Source organism: Pezoporus wallicus, unplaced genomic scaffold (assembly GCF_028554395.1).
Source record: "Pezoporus wallicus isolate ANWC-B61680 ecotype Strahan unplaced genomic scaffold, APGP_CSIRO_Pwel_v1 contig_3486, whole genome shotgun sequence".
Taxonomy (NCBI): domain Eukaryota; kingdom Metazoa; phylum Chordata; class Aves; order Psittaciformes; family Psittacidae; genus Pezoporus; species Pezoporus wallicus.
This window is the reverse complement of record NW_026642292.1, coordinates 4,408,920-4,426,254: the sequence shown is the minus strand read 5'-3', so window position 1 is coordinate 4,426,254 and position 17,335 is coordinate 4,408,920. Positions and strand designations below refer to the sequence as shown.

The window sequence follows — 17,335 nt, the reverse complement described above, 5'->3', positions numbered from 1 at the left end:
ACCTGCTCCCCAGTAACCACACTGGTACAGTGGAGATCAAAATGTAACACCAGGACAATGATAGCGTAACAGTCACCTGGGGAACTTAAGGCCTCACCACCATTTTTAAGATAAAGATATCTTTGTATTCAGATAAGGACAGCGAGAGCATATCAAAACAGTAAGACTGGAAAAGTCCCTTTCTTGTACTGTCCTTTCAAGTTATATAAAAACAAAAGCAAAACCTTAACAGATCTCAGGGTTCAAACTGCAGGACCTAAAATTACCTTCAAATGACTTTTGTAATTCACTCTGGTGGCATCGCTGCTGTTCTGCACTGTAACAGCTTTCAAAACATACAAGGATAAAATGGATGCAAGGGCAGAGGAGTGGGCTTGGGTTCTTAATATGGCTTTATCAAAAAAGAAACAAATTAAAAGCAATCTAAGCACTTGCCAGTGGAACTAAACTCCAGGAACTTGGCAATGGCAAAGGGGAGGCAAAGTACTGATGTATTTAGATGACAAGAGGTCATCTTTCCGTCCTCTTTCCCATTGCCTCACCCTGGGCAACTGTTTCCTTCACAGCAATAGATCATATTCAGATCTGAAATTATAAATCCATGCTATTTTTCAAAATGATAGGCTGGGTCCAGTGCCATGACAACCCCTTCTCCAGCCAGAAGTGTCTTAGGCACAGGACACCACAATGCTGTTGCTGCTGAACCACTTGCTCTGAAGCAATGCAAAGAAGGTGACAGAATTTCAATCACTGCCTAAAAACTGCAGCACATCAGTCCAGGAAGTGAACCTGCCTGTTTCTTCCCAACCTGGCTTATTTAACATCATGCCATTTGGACAGCTGAGATCCAACAAGTTGCTTGCTCTCTCTGTAGTACCGCATAGGATTATAAAATTAGAACAATTTTGTCCAGGGCACAGTTCAGACTCCCCTAACGCAGAATTAGCTTATTCCTACCCTGTGCTGCTTCATTGAGTTCATCCACATTCTTCTGTCTCCTCTGCCAATCTGCAAAGCACCTTGCACCCTTCAGACCTCAATGCAGGGTACAGGTCCTCAGGGTTCATATGAGCAGCATCCCACCTTGCTTTGAGGTCTCAGAAAACAGGATTCAGCCAGCTGCCTGCTGGATAAAAACTACCCAGTTAGATGGGAAAAGTCTCCTGTTCATTGAAAGACCGTGTTTCCTAGCATAACCTGCTCCTATTTGCTCTGTGACTGTATCTGACTGAGGCCTCCTGTCTGCTAAGAAGACCATCCCAGACCAAGGCTTTCAGGAAAGCTGCTGTATCATTTCAGACCAAGAGGCAAATCAAAGACAAACACGTGGAGCAAGGGCAGGACCAAGGCTGGACAGCATATTTGAGCAAAGCAGGCTTCTCCTTTTCACACTCAAACATGCTCCCAAGCCCTCCTTCCAAGGCTCCCCCCTTCCTCCAGACTGAACCACCATAACTCAAGTGCCCTGACCTGTCAGCACAAAGACACCAGCTCCCACAGGGAGAAACACAGAGGTCCACAACAGGGACCAAACCTTGGACCTCCCTCTATCCTCAGGCCCTGCTGGAAAGATGAATCCTATTGCTTTGCATTCACCTCCATTTACACGAGGCTTAGATCCCAGCCAGTCAGAACAAGGGATCCCCCATTCTGCCCATGCTAGCTGCATGGCACCTAAAGAGCTCAGCAGGGTCAAGTGGCTCAGAATAACACTACAGTCACAGAGATGGGAGACATCATCAAGCCAAGATTATAAAAGGAGAACAGACAGCGCAAAAATCTTACTGCAGCTGTCATGGAAACATCGTTTTTTTATTATTTAATCGCTGCCCCAGGAATACCCAAACCCATCACAACCTCCCCCACCCTCAACATCCAACAGGATTTCACAAGTCCCCCGCTGCCTCCAATGTTTAGGCTCCCCTCCCCTTTAGGGTCCAAGTTCCTGAAGAAAAGCTCCGATCAGTGGGTATCATCTGTGATATGGCTCCAGGGGCCATAGCTGCGTCCCAGCGGTGTCCAGCTGGGTCTTGAGAGGAGGGGGAGGAGGACTTGCTCCTTTACTCAATCAGTTTCTTGGCCTTGAAGAAGCGGCGCAGGTAGAAAACTTGCCAGGTGGCCAGTCCAATGAGACAGCACATGGAGAAAATGCTGAAGTACAGAACCCGGGTGTTCGTCGACTCTGAAACAGACAACAAACCATTAACGGGAGTCTGACGTTGCAGGATGCGCCTCCAGAGGGCAAAGCTCCCATGATTTTCTCTTCAAACCCATCAAAGGCAAGATATGAGGTAAGGGCCTCAAGCTGTGGCAGGGGAGGTTCAGATTGGATATTGTGAAAAATTTATTCAGAGAGGGTAGCTGGGCACTGGCACAGGCTGCCCAGGGCAGTGGTGGAATCACCATCCCTGGAAGTGTTCAAAAACCATGCAGATAAGGCCCTTAGTCACATGGTTAGTGGTGGACTTGGCAGTGCTGGGGTAAAGGCTGGACTTGGTGATCTTTTCCAGACTAGTTGATTCTATGATTCTAGATCATACAGCATGAAGGCAAGGGCACTGAAGCACTAGCAATACTTGAGAATAAAAACAGAGGAAACAAAAAGAGGATAACAAGGTGAAACTGAGGTTAATGGGCAACATTAAATGGCATGGAGTAATTCATATTAAGAATGGAGACAGAAAGAAATTATTTCTAGAGGTGGGACACACAAGACTCAGTGACTGCTTCAGAAGGAGAAATATCAGCAGGTTTCCCTTACTACGGAACAGAACAAGGAAAGACCATTATAATTGCTTCGTCTTCAAATTCTGTCCTAAAAATACATTCAGCAAAAGTAAGGAGTCAGAGAGAGCTCCATGCCTCTGAAGGGGCACACAGTCTCTTACCATTTGTATCCCTCATCTCCTCTTCTCGTTTCTTCATATAAGCAAAGTCATTAACGATAGACTCTGAAAGATCTTCCAGGCGCCTCAATTCTACTTCCAGAGGCTTCAACTTCTCTACTTTAGCAATCTAGAAAACAGAAGAGTCAGGCAATCATTGAGCCAAACCCAAAAGCTCCCACATGGGTTTTTACTGCCAGTTTGAAACACTCCTCCTCACACAGTACAGATTTGGGGCATCCTTCCCCTAGGGAAACACCTCTACAAGCCAGAAACTACCACTGCATAAAACACTATCACTTCTCCCACCTGTTCTCTGAAACACACTTTCCTACTACTCCTCCTACACAACAGAGAAGCACAGTATGCACACAAGCACATTTCTTCCTTATTCGGCCTAATGTTAGCTTATTCACAGTTGGCTTCTGAGGAGTGGGTAGAAGAGCTTGCCACATGACTAAAGCTCCAGTGAATACAAGTCAGAGACTGAGATACAGGTGACTAACTTACATACGCATATGACATTGTTCTATAGGCACACAGGATATTAGCACTGAGACTCGCTTTGCTAACAGTTGCCACATGCCCCAGAAAGTCTGATTCCCAGAGGCAGTTGTTTGATTACACCCACAAAAGCTCAGGACTTTTATCACTTAGACTTATAACCTCAAGGGCAGCACATCCTCTTGGTAGGTTTCACGCAGCTACGAGGTGCTCCATCTGCCTCAAGCCACCAGGTGACGCTGCTGGAATACTTATGGGACAGGCTCCCGTTGAGCCAGCGTCAAGGAAAAAATATACTTCCCTCCTAAAAACGGGTTTTACAGGACACCATTTTTGTGCAGAACATGCAACCCACAGTCCTACTAGTCACAGACTTGTATCCAAAAGTAAGAATCCAGAGGAAATTAAATTAGAAGGCACAGTCCACAACAGCAACTATTGAAAGCTGAACATATATCCCTTCCCCAGCCCTGGCTGTAACCTGACTACGTTACATAAAATCTGTGACAACGACGTTACTCAAAGGAAGCTAACTTGCAATTCCTGCCACTGCTACAGCGTAGAGTTTGGGTAACTCTGGTTCTGGGATAGAATTTGTCACCATTACCAACATGTGACAGGCCCCCACCATGAAGGTCAGATGCTGTGTCCCTAAGTAATGCAGCTACAGAAAACACACAGAGCACATGCAGCTCACCACCAGTCCCACAGCCACACAGGATTCCTCAGACGTAAGCCGCAGGATGGCATCCCTTAGTGGTCCATGCTGACAGGAAGGCAACAGGGTGCTCACTGTGCAGGCATCCCCAAAACATCACTTCCAGAGGCAGCTGCCTGGGCATCAGAGCCCATCTGAAGAGATGCTGTAACCAGTGCTAGCTCATCAGCCATTTGACTGAAGGGTCTTCACATGACACACATATCCTGGCAAGCTACAGGCCACCAAGCAGTCATCTGAGGACTTTTGTGCTGAGGCAAGCTGTATGTCACAGCTCTGCCAGCACAGCAGTGTCAGTTCAGAGTGCATTTGTGAGGAGGGGTAGGAAACAAAGTTAAACCCCTCCTGCTTTCTAGCCAACAGGTTGCACTAAGTAAGTCCTGTCGTCTGGACACCTATCTGCCCTCAGAGCTTTGCTGCCACCAGTGTAAGCATGCCTATGGCCCTGACTGCTGATACAAGGGGCCTCTACAAGTCCCTGAACAAGGGATCTGTAACACACAAGGTCTCAGGCAGCTATACTGACAAGTTAACCCCCACTGACTGGCTCCATTATCTTCCTGGAGGGCACTTTTCCACATTCACAGAAAGCTACAAAGGTTACACTGGGAAAAAACAAGGCTTGTCTGCTCTGTCGTGCATCCCTTCAGCTGCTCTGAATAGGTGTGAAACATCTGATGGCTATTTTTAGTCCTACTTGTACTCCAAGACATACCTGGAACATCTTTCATACCTAGTGAAACCAATATGCACAACTGCTCCAAAGGATTTTGTAAAAAGCCCACCATCTGTGATGGAAGAACACCATCATCCTAGAAGGAACATCTGGACCACCAGAACAGCTGAGACAAAAATGCCACTAAACTTCTAAGGGGCAACTCAAACGATCTGTCAAAGCCTAACTCTGCCATGCTATAGCCAATAACCAAGAACTGACATGGAGTAGCTGATCTGGAAAGGAACCTAGATCATCAAACCTTCTTTGTGCCTTCTGAAAAGTCTTATCCTTTTCCTTAATTTCATTTCCACTTACTGAATGGATAAAGTCATTCCCTGCCCCAGAGAACTAAGGTATGACACTGCCATGCAGTTAGGTTTTCTAACCCAGCTCATTCTCCCAGCTGCTTTGCTCAAGAATGTCTGAATCTTACGAAGCCAGACTTGAACACCAGCCCTCTTCTCACTGCACGTATCCATGCACAAGCAGGACAGTATCGGTGACCCTTGTTCAACTCCTTGCAGTAACTCAACAAGAACTGGGTGGAAAAGACAGGTGTCGTCGTTTAAACCCAGTCAGGTAACTTGTTCACTCACTCCCAGTGAGTGGTGCTGAGCTGACAACAATCGAGGTCTGTGTCCGTCTCCCCCCCCCCCCCCCCCCCCTCTCCCCTTCCCCGCTCCCGGAGGAACGGGGAGGAGGATCGAGAGAGTGCAACTCCTACGGGTTGAGACAAGAACAGTCCAGCAACAAATCACCACCGCTACTATCAGCTAAAACAATGATAAGGGAAAATAACAAGGGAAGAGAATACGATACCACTGGCCAAGAAAGCGAGTTCCACCCGGAAGCCCCTGTCCTTCCGAGTAACTCCCAGTTACCCCCCCACCCCGGGCATGACGTGCTGTGGTATGGAATACCTCCCTGGCTAGCACGGGTCAGGCGCCCCATCTCTGCTTCCTCACAGCTTCCCCTCCTCCCTGGCAGAGCATGAGCCTCACAGAGTCCTTGGTCAGGGTAAACATCACTTAGCAACAACCGAAAACATTGGCTTCACCAACACTGTTCTCAAGCTAGAAGTCAAAACACAGCACTGCACCAGTTAACACAAAGGAAAAACATGACTGCTACTGCTGAACCCAGGACAACAGGTCACTGGTACCTTACAACAGATGAGCATCACAAGCAAAAGGCTCAAAAATGCAGCAATTCCAGGAAAGACAACCAAGCAACAGTCCTGCCCTCCAAGGCCTTATAGCAACCTGTCAAGTCAAAACCCATGAATACTAGAGCAACCTTGGGAGAGAGAGGATGAAAAGAAGAAAACACACTCCAAAGCAGTGTGGCTAAACATCCACAGCAGCTGTATAAACACTAACCCAGTCTGAGACACGCTGCTCAACAAGGCTTAACAGTCTTCCACTCTGAGAGGTCCTCACAAGCCAAGGAGGCTTGCCAGTACTGCCGAGATCTGCATTTGATATCAGGTGGGACTGAAAGTCTAAGTTCTTTTTGTACATGGACCTTTTCCATCCATCTCACTACAGTGACAAGGGTAACAGATAATTACTTTTATTCCAAGAAGTTTTACCAGTACAAGCAGTAAGTATGCAGATAAATGAGCATAAGAGAACCTTTCTGCATAGGGACAATGCTTCTAGGTAGCACTACAATAAAATAACTCAGAGTATGCTGCGGGGTTGTATTTAAAGAGATTCTTTACCTGTAAGTCATCATAATCCAGTTATGCTGTCAGGAGTCATCCCATGAGATTTCAACATCTTGTAATCCTGCAGTAGCTGGTGGCCAGACAGCTGGCCCAAGGATTACTCTGCTTTGCCCTGACCCCAACTGCTGCTTTACCCTCCATGTAGGATGTGCTCTAGACTGACTTAGGCAACAATTGCTCTGCTCCTCCCTGACCCCAAGCACTTTCTTACTCTCCACATAGGATGTGCTCTAGAGTGATGTAAGCCACACAGGACCAGCTAGCCCAAAGCTCAAAAGCTTATAAGAATCCAGCATGACCATCTCAGAAATTCTTTTCCTAACTGACACCATACACAGCCTCCTCTGCCACTCAGTGCCCTCCCCAAGGCATCTACCACACTATTGTGTGCAGTGGACCCAGCAGTCATTTGCAGGAATCTTTCTCCACCAACAGCTCTCATTTCCTCAGGCACAAGCTCTGTGCTGTGGAGTGACTGACCCCAGTTCTAGTGAGCCAAAAGCATTAGTAGCAGCTATCAGAATTCATCATCTAAACCAGCCGGGACTGTCCCAGCCACAAAGCAACTGCTATTCCACACAGCTGGCTTTTGAGTCTAAGAAAGGCATGTCCTCCTAGGACATAAATGTTTAGGCTTTATGCCTACTTGCAATGTCATACCTTCAAATCAAATACTCATTTCACACCAGCTACTACTCTGCCAAACACCACTACATTGATGCAGTTACACATATGCCAGTTCTTAGCAACGCACAAGTGCTATTTCAGGGCTGTTAAGCCAGTACAACTTACAGTCAGGAAGAGCAAGAACAACATAACCTGACCTTTAGGATGGTCCGATATTAACCAAAAATGCCCCCCACTGCTGGGCATTTTAGATCTGTCTCTTTTTGCTTCTGATGCCTATGCCCAGAAGCTGGGTCACTCTGTTCTAGCAAAGAAATTCACATATTAGGCTCCAGTCCCCAGAGTACAGAATTAATTTTAGTTGATGTCTGTCCTTTTTTTTTGTTCTCCCCTAATACACAAAGCTTCACTGGAATTGTAGGTTGCAAGCCGGCTTTCATCACCGCTGGGAAAAGAGCTTCCCATCATGAGCCCCAGACCCACAAATGGCATCACGTGAGTGCTGGGAAAAGGGAGCCTGCAGTGCAGGCAGCCAGGGGACATACCTCCTCATAGTTCTTTGCTTCAACTCCATGCTTCATATCCAGAATCACGAGCTGGTCCGGCATCCTCCCTGTTCCTGGAAACATAATGAAAGGATTCATTGTGTGGAGCATTCAGCCTGCCAGGAAATCACCAGCTCTCCCCACCACTAAGGAAGAACTCACAATATCACTCCCCTCCCTCCATGTCTGCAGCTAAGTGCGGAGGCAGCACAGTACAGCCTAAAAATACAGAGACTTCACAATAAATCCTGGCTGGAGAGCCTCACAAAGATAATGAGAACAAGCTGTAACTAAAAGTGCTAAGTGTGTACAGGATGCAAATCACTGCAAAAACTGCAGAGATTAGAAGATGAATACCAGTTGCTACAAGACAGCCTACAAGTCACCAGAGGGACAAATATTCAATTGGGAAGCCCGCATTCCTCCTAGCAGGAAGTACACCAGCAACTTGTCAAGGTTACCGGGGTTGTAAAATGGTTTTACATTCAAAGGAGCAGAAGCTAAATGCTTGAATTGAGGAATATGGCATATGGGGACTACTGACCCTCAGATGCTGCAGTATCTGCAGAAACAAAAGCAATTCCTTTACCAACACATCTTTTCGGAAAAGAACAGCCCAGAAGTCTGAGACCCACACTGCTAATGAAAACCCTGAGATGGGAAGAGGCTTCTGAAGCTGAGAAAGCATCACTTCAGAGAACTGTCAGCGAGAGCTGCATGAACAGCAAGGAGGATAGGGCTGCAGTCAGCAGCACAGTAGGTATCTTTTAAGGCTGTAGCCTCCAAGCCAGGGACAGCTACAGCTAATAGCTTCTTTTAACTGCTACAAACTGTCACATCTGAGAACATTCACAAGAGGGGAAAAAAATATATATCTGTATTTAGGCTACGCATATGATATACCCTAAAGAATGCAGCATGTCAGCAGAGCTGAGTACAGTATTCTACTATACCACCCACCAAAGAAATATCTGTACATAACACATTCCGAAACCCCTGCACATTGGGGCATACAGTTGTCCTCAGCTGGCTGCCAGCAAACACAAGGTCTGAATTCACTTACACCACGAATTTCAAAGTCTTTATTCAGGAGCATGTCCAATACTCACACTTTGCCTTAGGAGGCTGCCAGGTGGATATTCCCCTCAGTCCACAAACAAATTCAGTGTACAGGTTACACTGGGTCACTCCAATCAGAACAATAAGATACTCCAGATCTTCAAAACAATATCCCCAAATTTTCTCTCTACCCACCAAACAGCTCTTCAACACACCAGAGCAGAATCACCACCACCACCTTCTACTGCTAGGAGAACATGGAATAACCTACTGACAAGATGGTCCATATCAACTGCAAAATGTTTCTTCAGTTTCCTGAGGGATACAGGAGCTCAAAATTCAAACCCAGGTATGTAAGAGCCCAATGGGAAAATTAGGATTAGGATGGATTTTTTTATTTTCTTATAAAAGTCTTGTTACTGTGAAAACAAACTAAAATCCCAGCACTGTTCTTCAACAGACAGGCTGTGTACAACCACCCAATGTTCCTTTCTGCAACCACAAGTTCTGGCCACTTAGGCCATACATATATCATCATGCCTAGGGACTGGCAGGTAGGACAGCCAACAGTAGCTGCAGAGGAAAATTCAAAGCACACAGTTTAGTGAGGGGGTTGTTTCAGCATTGTTTAAATTGCAGCAACTTGGGTGGAAAGCTGGAACTTCCAGGAAGAGATGAGAAAAATGAAAAAGTTGGTGGACAGGCGTACAGAACTGGAAGGATTAATTCGTCAGGCTGGAAGAGAGAGCTACCAAGAAGCAGTAAGAAAGCAGAAACCTTAGAGCTGCTGCTGGGTGCAAAGGGATGGAAAGCAGACATTCTGCAAGAGGTTAACATTGTCAGGGACTGGCCTGGAAAAACTCAAGTTGCTCTTCTACAGGCTTACTAAGCCCAAGGCACTAGGCAGCTCCCTTCACACTTATCAGATCCTCAGTAACTCCCTGCGTCTTGTGCAGCCTGGGCTCTCCAGAGCAGACTGGATCAACAGCAAAGAGAAAAACAGTTAAGTCCCAGAGATCTTAAACTAAACTGATCCCTATATCCCCCAGGTGGTCTTCAAGAGGTCATTTCACATGAGCACAGAACTGTTTCCTGGGATTAGAGGAGCTCCTAGTCTGCAAAGTCATTGGAAAACCAGGATAGTTGAACTGCCAGGTGGACAGTTCAACCAGAAGAAAATGACCCATAACACTCTTAAGAAAGTTTGGGAAGAGAAGGATTACAGAAGGGTCAAAGAGGTTAAAGATCTGCACACAAGAAAAGTCCTTCAGGGGAGCATGTAGTAAGGCCAGGCTGTTCATCTCCAAGATTAGCATATGGTGCGAAAGTAAGTATGCCTGAGAACAGAACACTGGTCAGGGAGACAGGACCCTTCTACCCTGGAAGAGGGGAAAGAAGCCTGTTGCGCTAACACTCACAGCTCCAAGAAGCACCCTAAGAACTCCACTCTGACAAGGTAGACCTTTCAAATAGTCCTTCAAAAAAGTCCTTCTCACTTCCCCTTCCTCATTTCTGTGGTTAAGGATTGAGAAATCCCAGTTGCTTAGATCCTTCTGGTCCCAACGGCTCTGGGCTTCCTCTACCGACAGTTTTTCCACTTCCAGTACTCCACCAACATCCTCCTTGACTGATGCACTACAAGTCCTGACCACTTTCTTGATAAAACTGTAAAAGAAGAAAAAAAGGAAAATCCAACCCTTTAAAGAGAAACACGGGGATAAAACAGCACTTGGTCAGTTTCCCCATTCCCATGCTGACCTTATAGAGGAAACAGGGCACTTCTTGTGATGTGTGATGTGGCTACTTCCTACCGCCTACCTTAACCAAGTCCTGCAGGTGATTGAGACTTAAAGTGCCACCTCCCTTACCTAAATATTTCCTTGATTTCCAGCAGAGGGATGGAAAATCTGGAGATATTCCCTATACAGCATCTCTCTTCAGCAATGAGTTTAGGGCATCTGGGTCCAAAAAGAAACTGGCAGCTTGGAAGCTCCTAAAGAGAAGCCTCCAGAACAGGATGCAGCTGCTCAATTGAACAGCTCTAGATTTTGGCACCTCAACATCCCACTGGTCATCAGGTAGAAACTGCATTTAGAAATACGTTATCCTCATCAATAATGAAAGTTTTAAAATAAACTTGCAACAATACAAAGGAGCCAGGGAATAAACATTTGCTACAATCAAAATAATTATAAGGGACTCAGTCTAGGCGAGAAACCTCTAGTCACAAGCACTGAAATAAAGAGTCTAGACACAACTAAAGAAAGAAGCCTTTCCCACTTTGCTGTGTGATCACATGGAAGCTATGAAAGGGTTTGTGGAACTGTCTGGAGACTTCCCAAATATCCAGGTGTTGGACAGTAAATAGCATGAGTTACTCCCAGATGACTCACTAGTGCCTACATGTCTCTATGTGTTAAAGAGCATTTGGAAGCCCTACCTTTGAAGCAAAATCCTAAGCATTTGAGGTCACTGTCTTATTTGTAGAATACTATAGAAGAGGTGTTATAAGCAAGAGCCTTCCTAATCCCAGCAGAGAAGATAGCCTTCTCTTTCTGGAAAGTTCTCTTCAACTTACAAACTATTTGTATCTTGTACATGGAGCAGAACAACAAAACAGAGACTGTCTTTCAACAGGTATGAGGAACGCTGCTAGTAACTGCTCTGGGATCTTTAGGCTCTGGGATCTTTAGGATAAGAACTAAGAAAAACTGGGTCCAGGGAGCAGAACTCTTGACAACGATTGTGAAAAGATACGACCACCTATAAACCTGCACATGCTCACACCACCACAAATGAGACTAGAGCCCACGTTTGCCATTTCCAGCACGTTTGTCCTGAGGTTGAGCCCAGCCACTCAAAAGCAGCACATGCGTCACTCACAGGAAATAAGCCTCGGTGCTCATTAGGTAACAATCCCTCAGCGCAAATGCAAGGCTGACATCCTGCTTATTTCCCCTTCCCTTTATTGACCACTTAGAGAGCAGTTGTGGGTGCACACCAAGGCCACATTCTCTGTACACACACCCCCAACCCCAGAAAATGGTTGCTAACCTAACACAGGATTCCTGCCAAGTATACACTATGGAGAGATTACATTCCACCAAATGGGGAGTGACAACCAGCTGGGGAGAAAGAGTATCCTGGCTTGACTGCAAGATGGGCAGAAGCATGAAAAGGGCAAACAAGGTTTGGTTTGCTCCCAGGTATTGCCACTCATTGCAACTGAGATGACCTCTGCAGGAGGAGCACACGATTCACCTTGCAAAAACCCAAGCACTCTACATGACAGCCACAGAGGATTACTTCAGACACAACAGTGACAGTAAATATTCTGCAGTGAGACTGCTCACATCCTCCTGAAGATCAGCTTTAAAAGTCAACCAGTGTTCTGTGGACCGCACTCAGGATCACTTTACTCATACTCCTAAATCCACATATCTAGGTGATCAGAAGCTAGGAGCAGCCAACAGACCTTCCACCTTACTTACCCACAGGAAGCTTGCTCTCAAAGCAGGCCTCAAACATATCGTAGTCTTCAGTGGTGAATGCAAACTTGCCCTTAGTGGCATCCTCTTTGGCATACAGGATGTGTCCAGCTGAATCGGTTATCTGCAAGAGAGACAATGAAGGTAAGAAACACAGTGCTTCACTGCTGCGGGCTCACGCTGCCTGTATGGGAAGAGTTCTCCTACCCTTCCCTTTGGATCTGCTGCTTTCTCCTTTCAACATTTTCCCTCCTTCCTTGCAACCGTATCAATTCCTCCCCTCCTCATCCCCACTCCAGGAGCTGGCAAAGTCAAGAGTGCCGCTAAGGGGATTATTGACTCTTATACAAAAAACAAAACAACCCACTAAAAAGCAATCAACCAAACAACCAAAAAAAACATAAAACACCAAAAACCCATACTAATACCTCTTCCTCCTGTAACCCTTGAGCAGAGACCACATTTAGGAACTCTCACTAAACCATACAGTTACTCATTGCCTTCATTTTATAACAAAATTCATAAATTTCCATAGCAACAGAGATATGGAAAAGCCTTATGGGACAAAAAAAGACTAATTCCCCTGAAGACAAAATGGAGAGGGACACATCTATTCTCTAGAAATGAGGCATCAGTGTGGCCCCGAGTTATACAGGGAAGGTTTGAGTGCCAAGATCCATAGAAGTGGCCACTTCAGAGAACAATTCAGACTACCCAGAGAGAATAATAACTGTGTTGTGCTAAATCTGAGAAATTACCAAGAACAGGCAAAAACTGCAGAGGGTCTACAAAAATGCTTCACCGAAAGGACACGTTTCATGGTGCACACTTTGTGCTCAATTAAAAGCTCTGTCCAATTGAAATGTTCTGACCACAGAGAGGGGTAAAAAGTGAAGGTATTACAATACTGCATGAAAATCAATAGTGCGTGTTCCACTGTAATGCTTCCCAGTCCTCCTCAACTTTATGTTTCTACAGGTATGTTCGGAAAAACATGGATGTTGATGTTAGTAGGGGTCTTTGAAAGTCTTAGAGGTGAAGAGACTAAAAAGCTTGGGAACGTTAAAGGTATAAAAGATGGAGGTACACAAACTTATTTGTGGTATGGAGAAGGTTAAGTAAGACATTCTCTTTTACTCAATTTTGCAACAGAAAAATAGCCTTGTTTCCTTGTACAAAGGCCACACAAAAGGGCTATGTACACAAAATTATTCTAAGGAAACACTATTTTTATTAGAATACCAGATTAACTCCCTGCCATGGAATACCACTGATGCCAGTAGCCTGCTGGACTGGGAACAAGTAAAGACTATCACATGGATGAGAGTGGCTGCATTAGGCAGGAAAAATAAAGTATATAAATCCTCGTGCCTCAGGATATAAACCATAGCAGGCAGCAAACCAGAACAAGCTTCCTCTAGATGTAGATTATCCAGTAATTGTCTGTTGCAGGATTTGCTGTAGCTGCCCCTGCACCATATGGTATTTGTCAGCATCTGAGAACAACGAGGAGCACCATTCTCCTCCCGCACTGTAGTTTCTCTCAGAGCTCTACCTGTGTTCAAGTGGTGAGCAGATGAAAGCATGCTGCGCGGTCAGACACAGGCAGCTGTGCTGCCATCCCCCTGCCACAAGCCACCTCGTGTCTGGAAACCACCAGACTTTTGGAGGCACACAGCTCAAGTGAGCAGGCCCCACTGGAGTACAGGACTGTCCACATTTGACCACACAAACACGGAGCAAAAGCATGTGTTCTGGCCACCATATGGCACACACCATTTAATGGGGCATTCCTGATTAACTGAGATGTTAGCTTCATGAGTATGATACCGTATCATCTGCACACTGGGTTCTCCACCCCAAGAAGTGGTCATAAGAACACAATAAAGAAAGCTCTCGTCGCTATTATTTTGAGCACCATTCCCTTCGGGCTTTGTAGACACCAGAGCTAATCTTTAGCTAGAGAATATTACGTAGCTTGATCCATTTTTGCCCTTTGCAGCTCTAGCAATAGCCTGCTCATGAACAGGATTCTGGACAGTAAAAGCTCTGCTGCTTTCATCAGAACTGAATAGCATTACCCAAATCAGCCAAAAACATGGCCCATTCAGGCGGGCCTGCGGGGGAGGGAGATGCTGCGAATAGCCCAGCCAGAACACTTGTGGGGGAGTTGACCTGAAAGGGATTTTTTATCCTATTCTAACGTTATTTACGGTAACGCAGTCCCCTACAGACAGGGCATTGTCTGCCCTTGACAAACAACCCGACAGTTCCCCAAAGCACCCGCCTGGACAATGGGGCAGGGGCACGTGGCAGGGCCAAGCAGGACCTCCGCCGCCCCAACACCATCCCTTGGCAGCCAGCTGGCAGGGCCTGTGGATTCCTCCAGCACAGAGGGTGCCACTGTTAGCGCAGGGTGTCGCACGTACACAACTGAGCTCACTGGCAGGAACCGAACCAAGCCCAGCCAGAACTAACTACCAGCCTCCTACATTTGGTGTCTCGATGCAGGTGGCTCGAACAGGCCATGAGGTGCAGAAGGAGAGACAACCTGCAGTCATGATGTCCTGAACTAACCTGCCCCACACAGGCACAGACAGGAAGCAGGCACCTAGCAGAGGGGTTACAGCACTTGAAACAAACCCAGCACGCTGGGATGCCACAGCACACCTGAACACTAAGAAGAAAAGCAAGATTGCATAAACTACTGTTTACCCTTTGCAGCTTTTAAAACCAGTACAAGACTTCCTTTTAATCTATTTTTCTTTTGCAGAAAGAATAAAGAGCTTCCATGTTGCAGAATACAACAGAGCTTCCATGAGCAATCCTACCTGGATACCAGCTTCAGCAGCAAAGCCAGACTAAAACCCAAGAGTGGGATTCATTGCTTCACCACCTCCCTAGACAAGTCCTGCCATAAAAGTGAGGTTTTGGATGAGACTGTGGGATGGGTTGATCTAAGAGTGGGCAACCAGAGAACCAGGAGGCGTGATCACCAGGTGGTAAGAGGCAGCTGGGAACACAGTACTTGATCTGAAATACATGCACATTACCACGCAAATACTATAGAAATGTGTTAAAGCATTAGCGCTGCTTGGCTCTGCCTATATAGAGACAAGTTTTCTCTTACAAATGATGTAAGAGCAGCAGAACAAGGTTTTTTAAAAAGCAAGACTGCAGAAACAGACGTTTCTAGCCATTCCCAAGCACAACTGCCAATTACACAAGGCCTTCAGGTGGCTGTAGGCTGATGCTGGAAGGCCAACTTGAGTTCAGATCCCAATAATACCGAGTTTAGAGACCTCTGATGCTATTTTATCTCTGTATGCTCACTTTGGAAGCCTTTGGGAGCTCAGAGAGAAATAAAAAGCCCTTACTCAGCTAGGTGGGGAATTTGAAGACAGCCTGGGGAAGGCAAACTGTGGACAGAATTAAAGTGAAGCCATTGAAGCTTTAAAAGCTGCTTGTCACATAGGTGTATTAGTCACATATATTCTGCTACCTTCCACCTATGCTCCCTAAAGATCCCTTAAGATCATTTTCTTCTCTGCAGCAGACACCCGCCTCCTTAAAATCCATGTGAGACATGATAAATTAAGATGGGAACATCCATTTTGTGTACCAAAACCTGCTTTCTAATCCCCCACCTTGCCCTATCCCTGGCACCAAGCCGCTCCATCCCTTAAAGCCACGTCACCGTAACTCCTTCCTCCTCACACCCTGCCAGCAGTTTATCGCTGCGGCGTGGCCTGCCAGACGCCGTAGAATCCGAACGCTGAACGGACGCCACCAGATCTCTGGGGTGAAAAAAAACACGTTTTGGCTCAACTCAAACTCCTGCCTCACTCCCCGCTACCCCATACCCCGGCGGCAGAGCCCCGGGGGAGCAGGCGGGCCCCAGCGCGAAGCGAGTCCTGCCCCATCTCTCCCCGCACGTCAGGCCCACCGCGAACCCACGCGTGGCCCGTGTCACGCGTGAGAACGTCACCCTTCCCCACGCCCCGCCCCTGCACGACCGGGGAGGCGGGGACACGCCGCCCGCCACGGCCTCCCCCCACCCACGGCCTCCCCCCGCCCGTCCGGGCGCCGCTTGCGGTCACACCTTGAGGTTGGCGGAAGGTCCGGTGGAGGAGCCCGGCGGGGCGCCGATCTCGTACTCGCCCGTGACTAGCGTGTCGCGGTGGATCTCCTCTCGCAGGCACTTCCGCGCCTTGCCCGGTAGCTGGAAGGAGATGGGCCTCGCCGGGCCCACCACCACCGCCAGCAACAGCAGCAGCGCCGGGAGCGGGGCCTGCCCGAGGCGGGGGCGGCCGGGAAGCGGCAGCGGCATGGCGGCGGCTCCGGGTGCGGCGGGCCGGGCCTCCGCCTCCGGCACACGTGACCCGCGCCGCGGAGCGCGTCACGGCGGGGGCGGGACGGAGGCTCGGGCTGCGCGAGGCGCGTGGCGTGCGCGCGGAGGGGGAGGCGGGAGGCGCTCCTGCGGGGTGCCGTGGTGTAGGTTGGTGCTCCGATGGGTCTGTGTAGCTGTGAAGTAAGTTATTAATGCGGTGAATTCGTTAATGCTGGGTGACAATGATGAATAGTGGTTGCTTTCATTAAATCACTGGTGTAGTGGGAGGTGTCCCTGCCTCAGGGACAACCTCCTACGACAACCCAGTCGCAGGGTTGGAACTAGGTGAGCTTTAAAATGCCCCTTCCAACCCAAACCATTCTGTGATTCTCTGATCGAAGAAATAAACCGTAGTGTGAGGCAGAGGAGCGTGCTGAGGATGGACGAGCAACCTGGATTTCATAGAGCCTTCCATACAAAGTCCTTCAGCAATTGCTGCTTAATTTATGTGTTGCTTTGGGGTTTGTTTTTGTTTTGTTTTTAATTTCTGAGGAATCTCCCTCTTGACTTCGTCAGCCAAGAAAAGTAGTTTTATCAGATGCCTCACTTTGCATCTGCACCCTGCAAAATGCCATACAGCAGTGGCAGAGGGATGTGTGTGGTTTTGGCAGCAGATAAAAATATGATGATTTTTAAAGATATTCAGAGGTTTATTTTTTTCTCTCCTTTTCC

General features: G+C 47.2%; 1 protein-coding gene across 1 annotated transcript; it reads right to left on the bottom strand.

Annotated features, from left to right (window-relative positions):
* Positions 1-1,793: 1,793 nt before the first annotated feature.
* Positions 1,794-16,665, bottom strand: TMED10 (transmembrane p24 trafficking protein 10). Its single transcript, XM_057428501.1, has 5 exons — positions 16,376-16,665; positions 12,277-12,397; positions 7,727-7,800; positions 2,889-3,015; positions 1,794-2,182 (listed from the first exon to the last, which is right to left on the bottom strand). Exons 1-5 carry the CDS (start codon positions 16,601-16,603, stop codon positions 2,061-2,063), a joined length of 672 nt encoding a protein of 223 aa, XP_057284484.1. The 5' UTR covers positions 16,604-16,665; the 3' UTR covers positions 1,794-2,060.
* Positions 16,666-17,335: the final 670 nt, after the last annotated feature.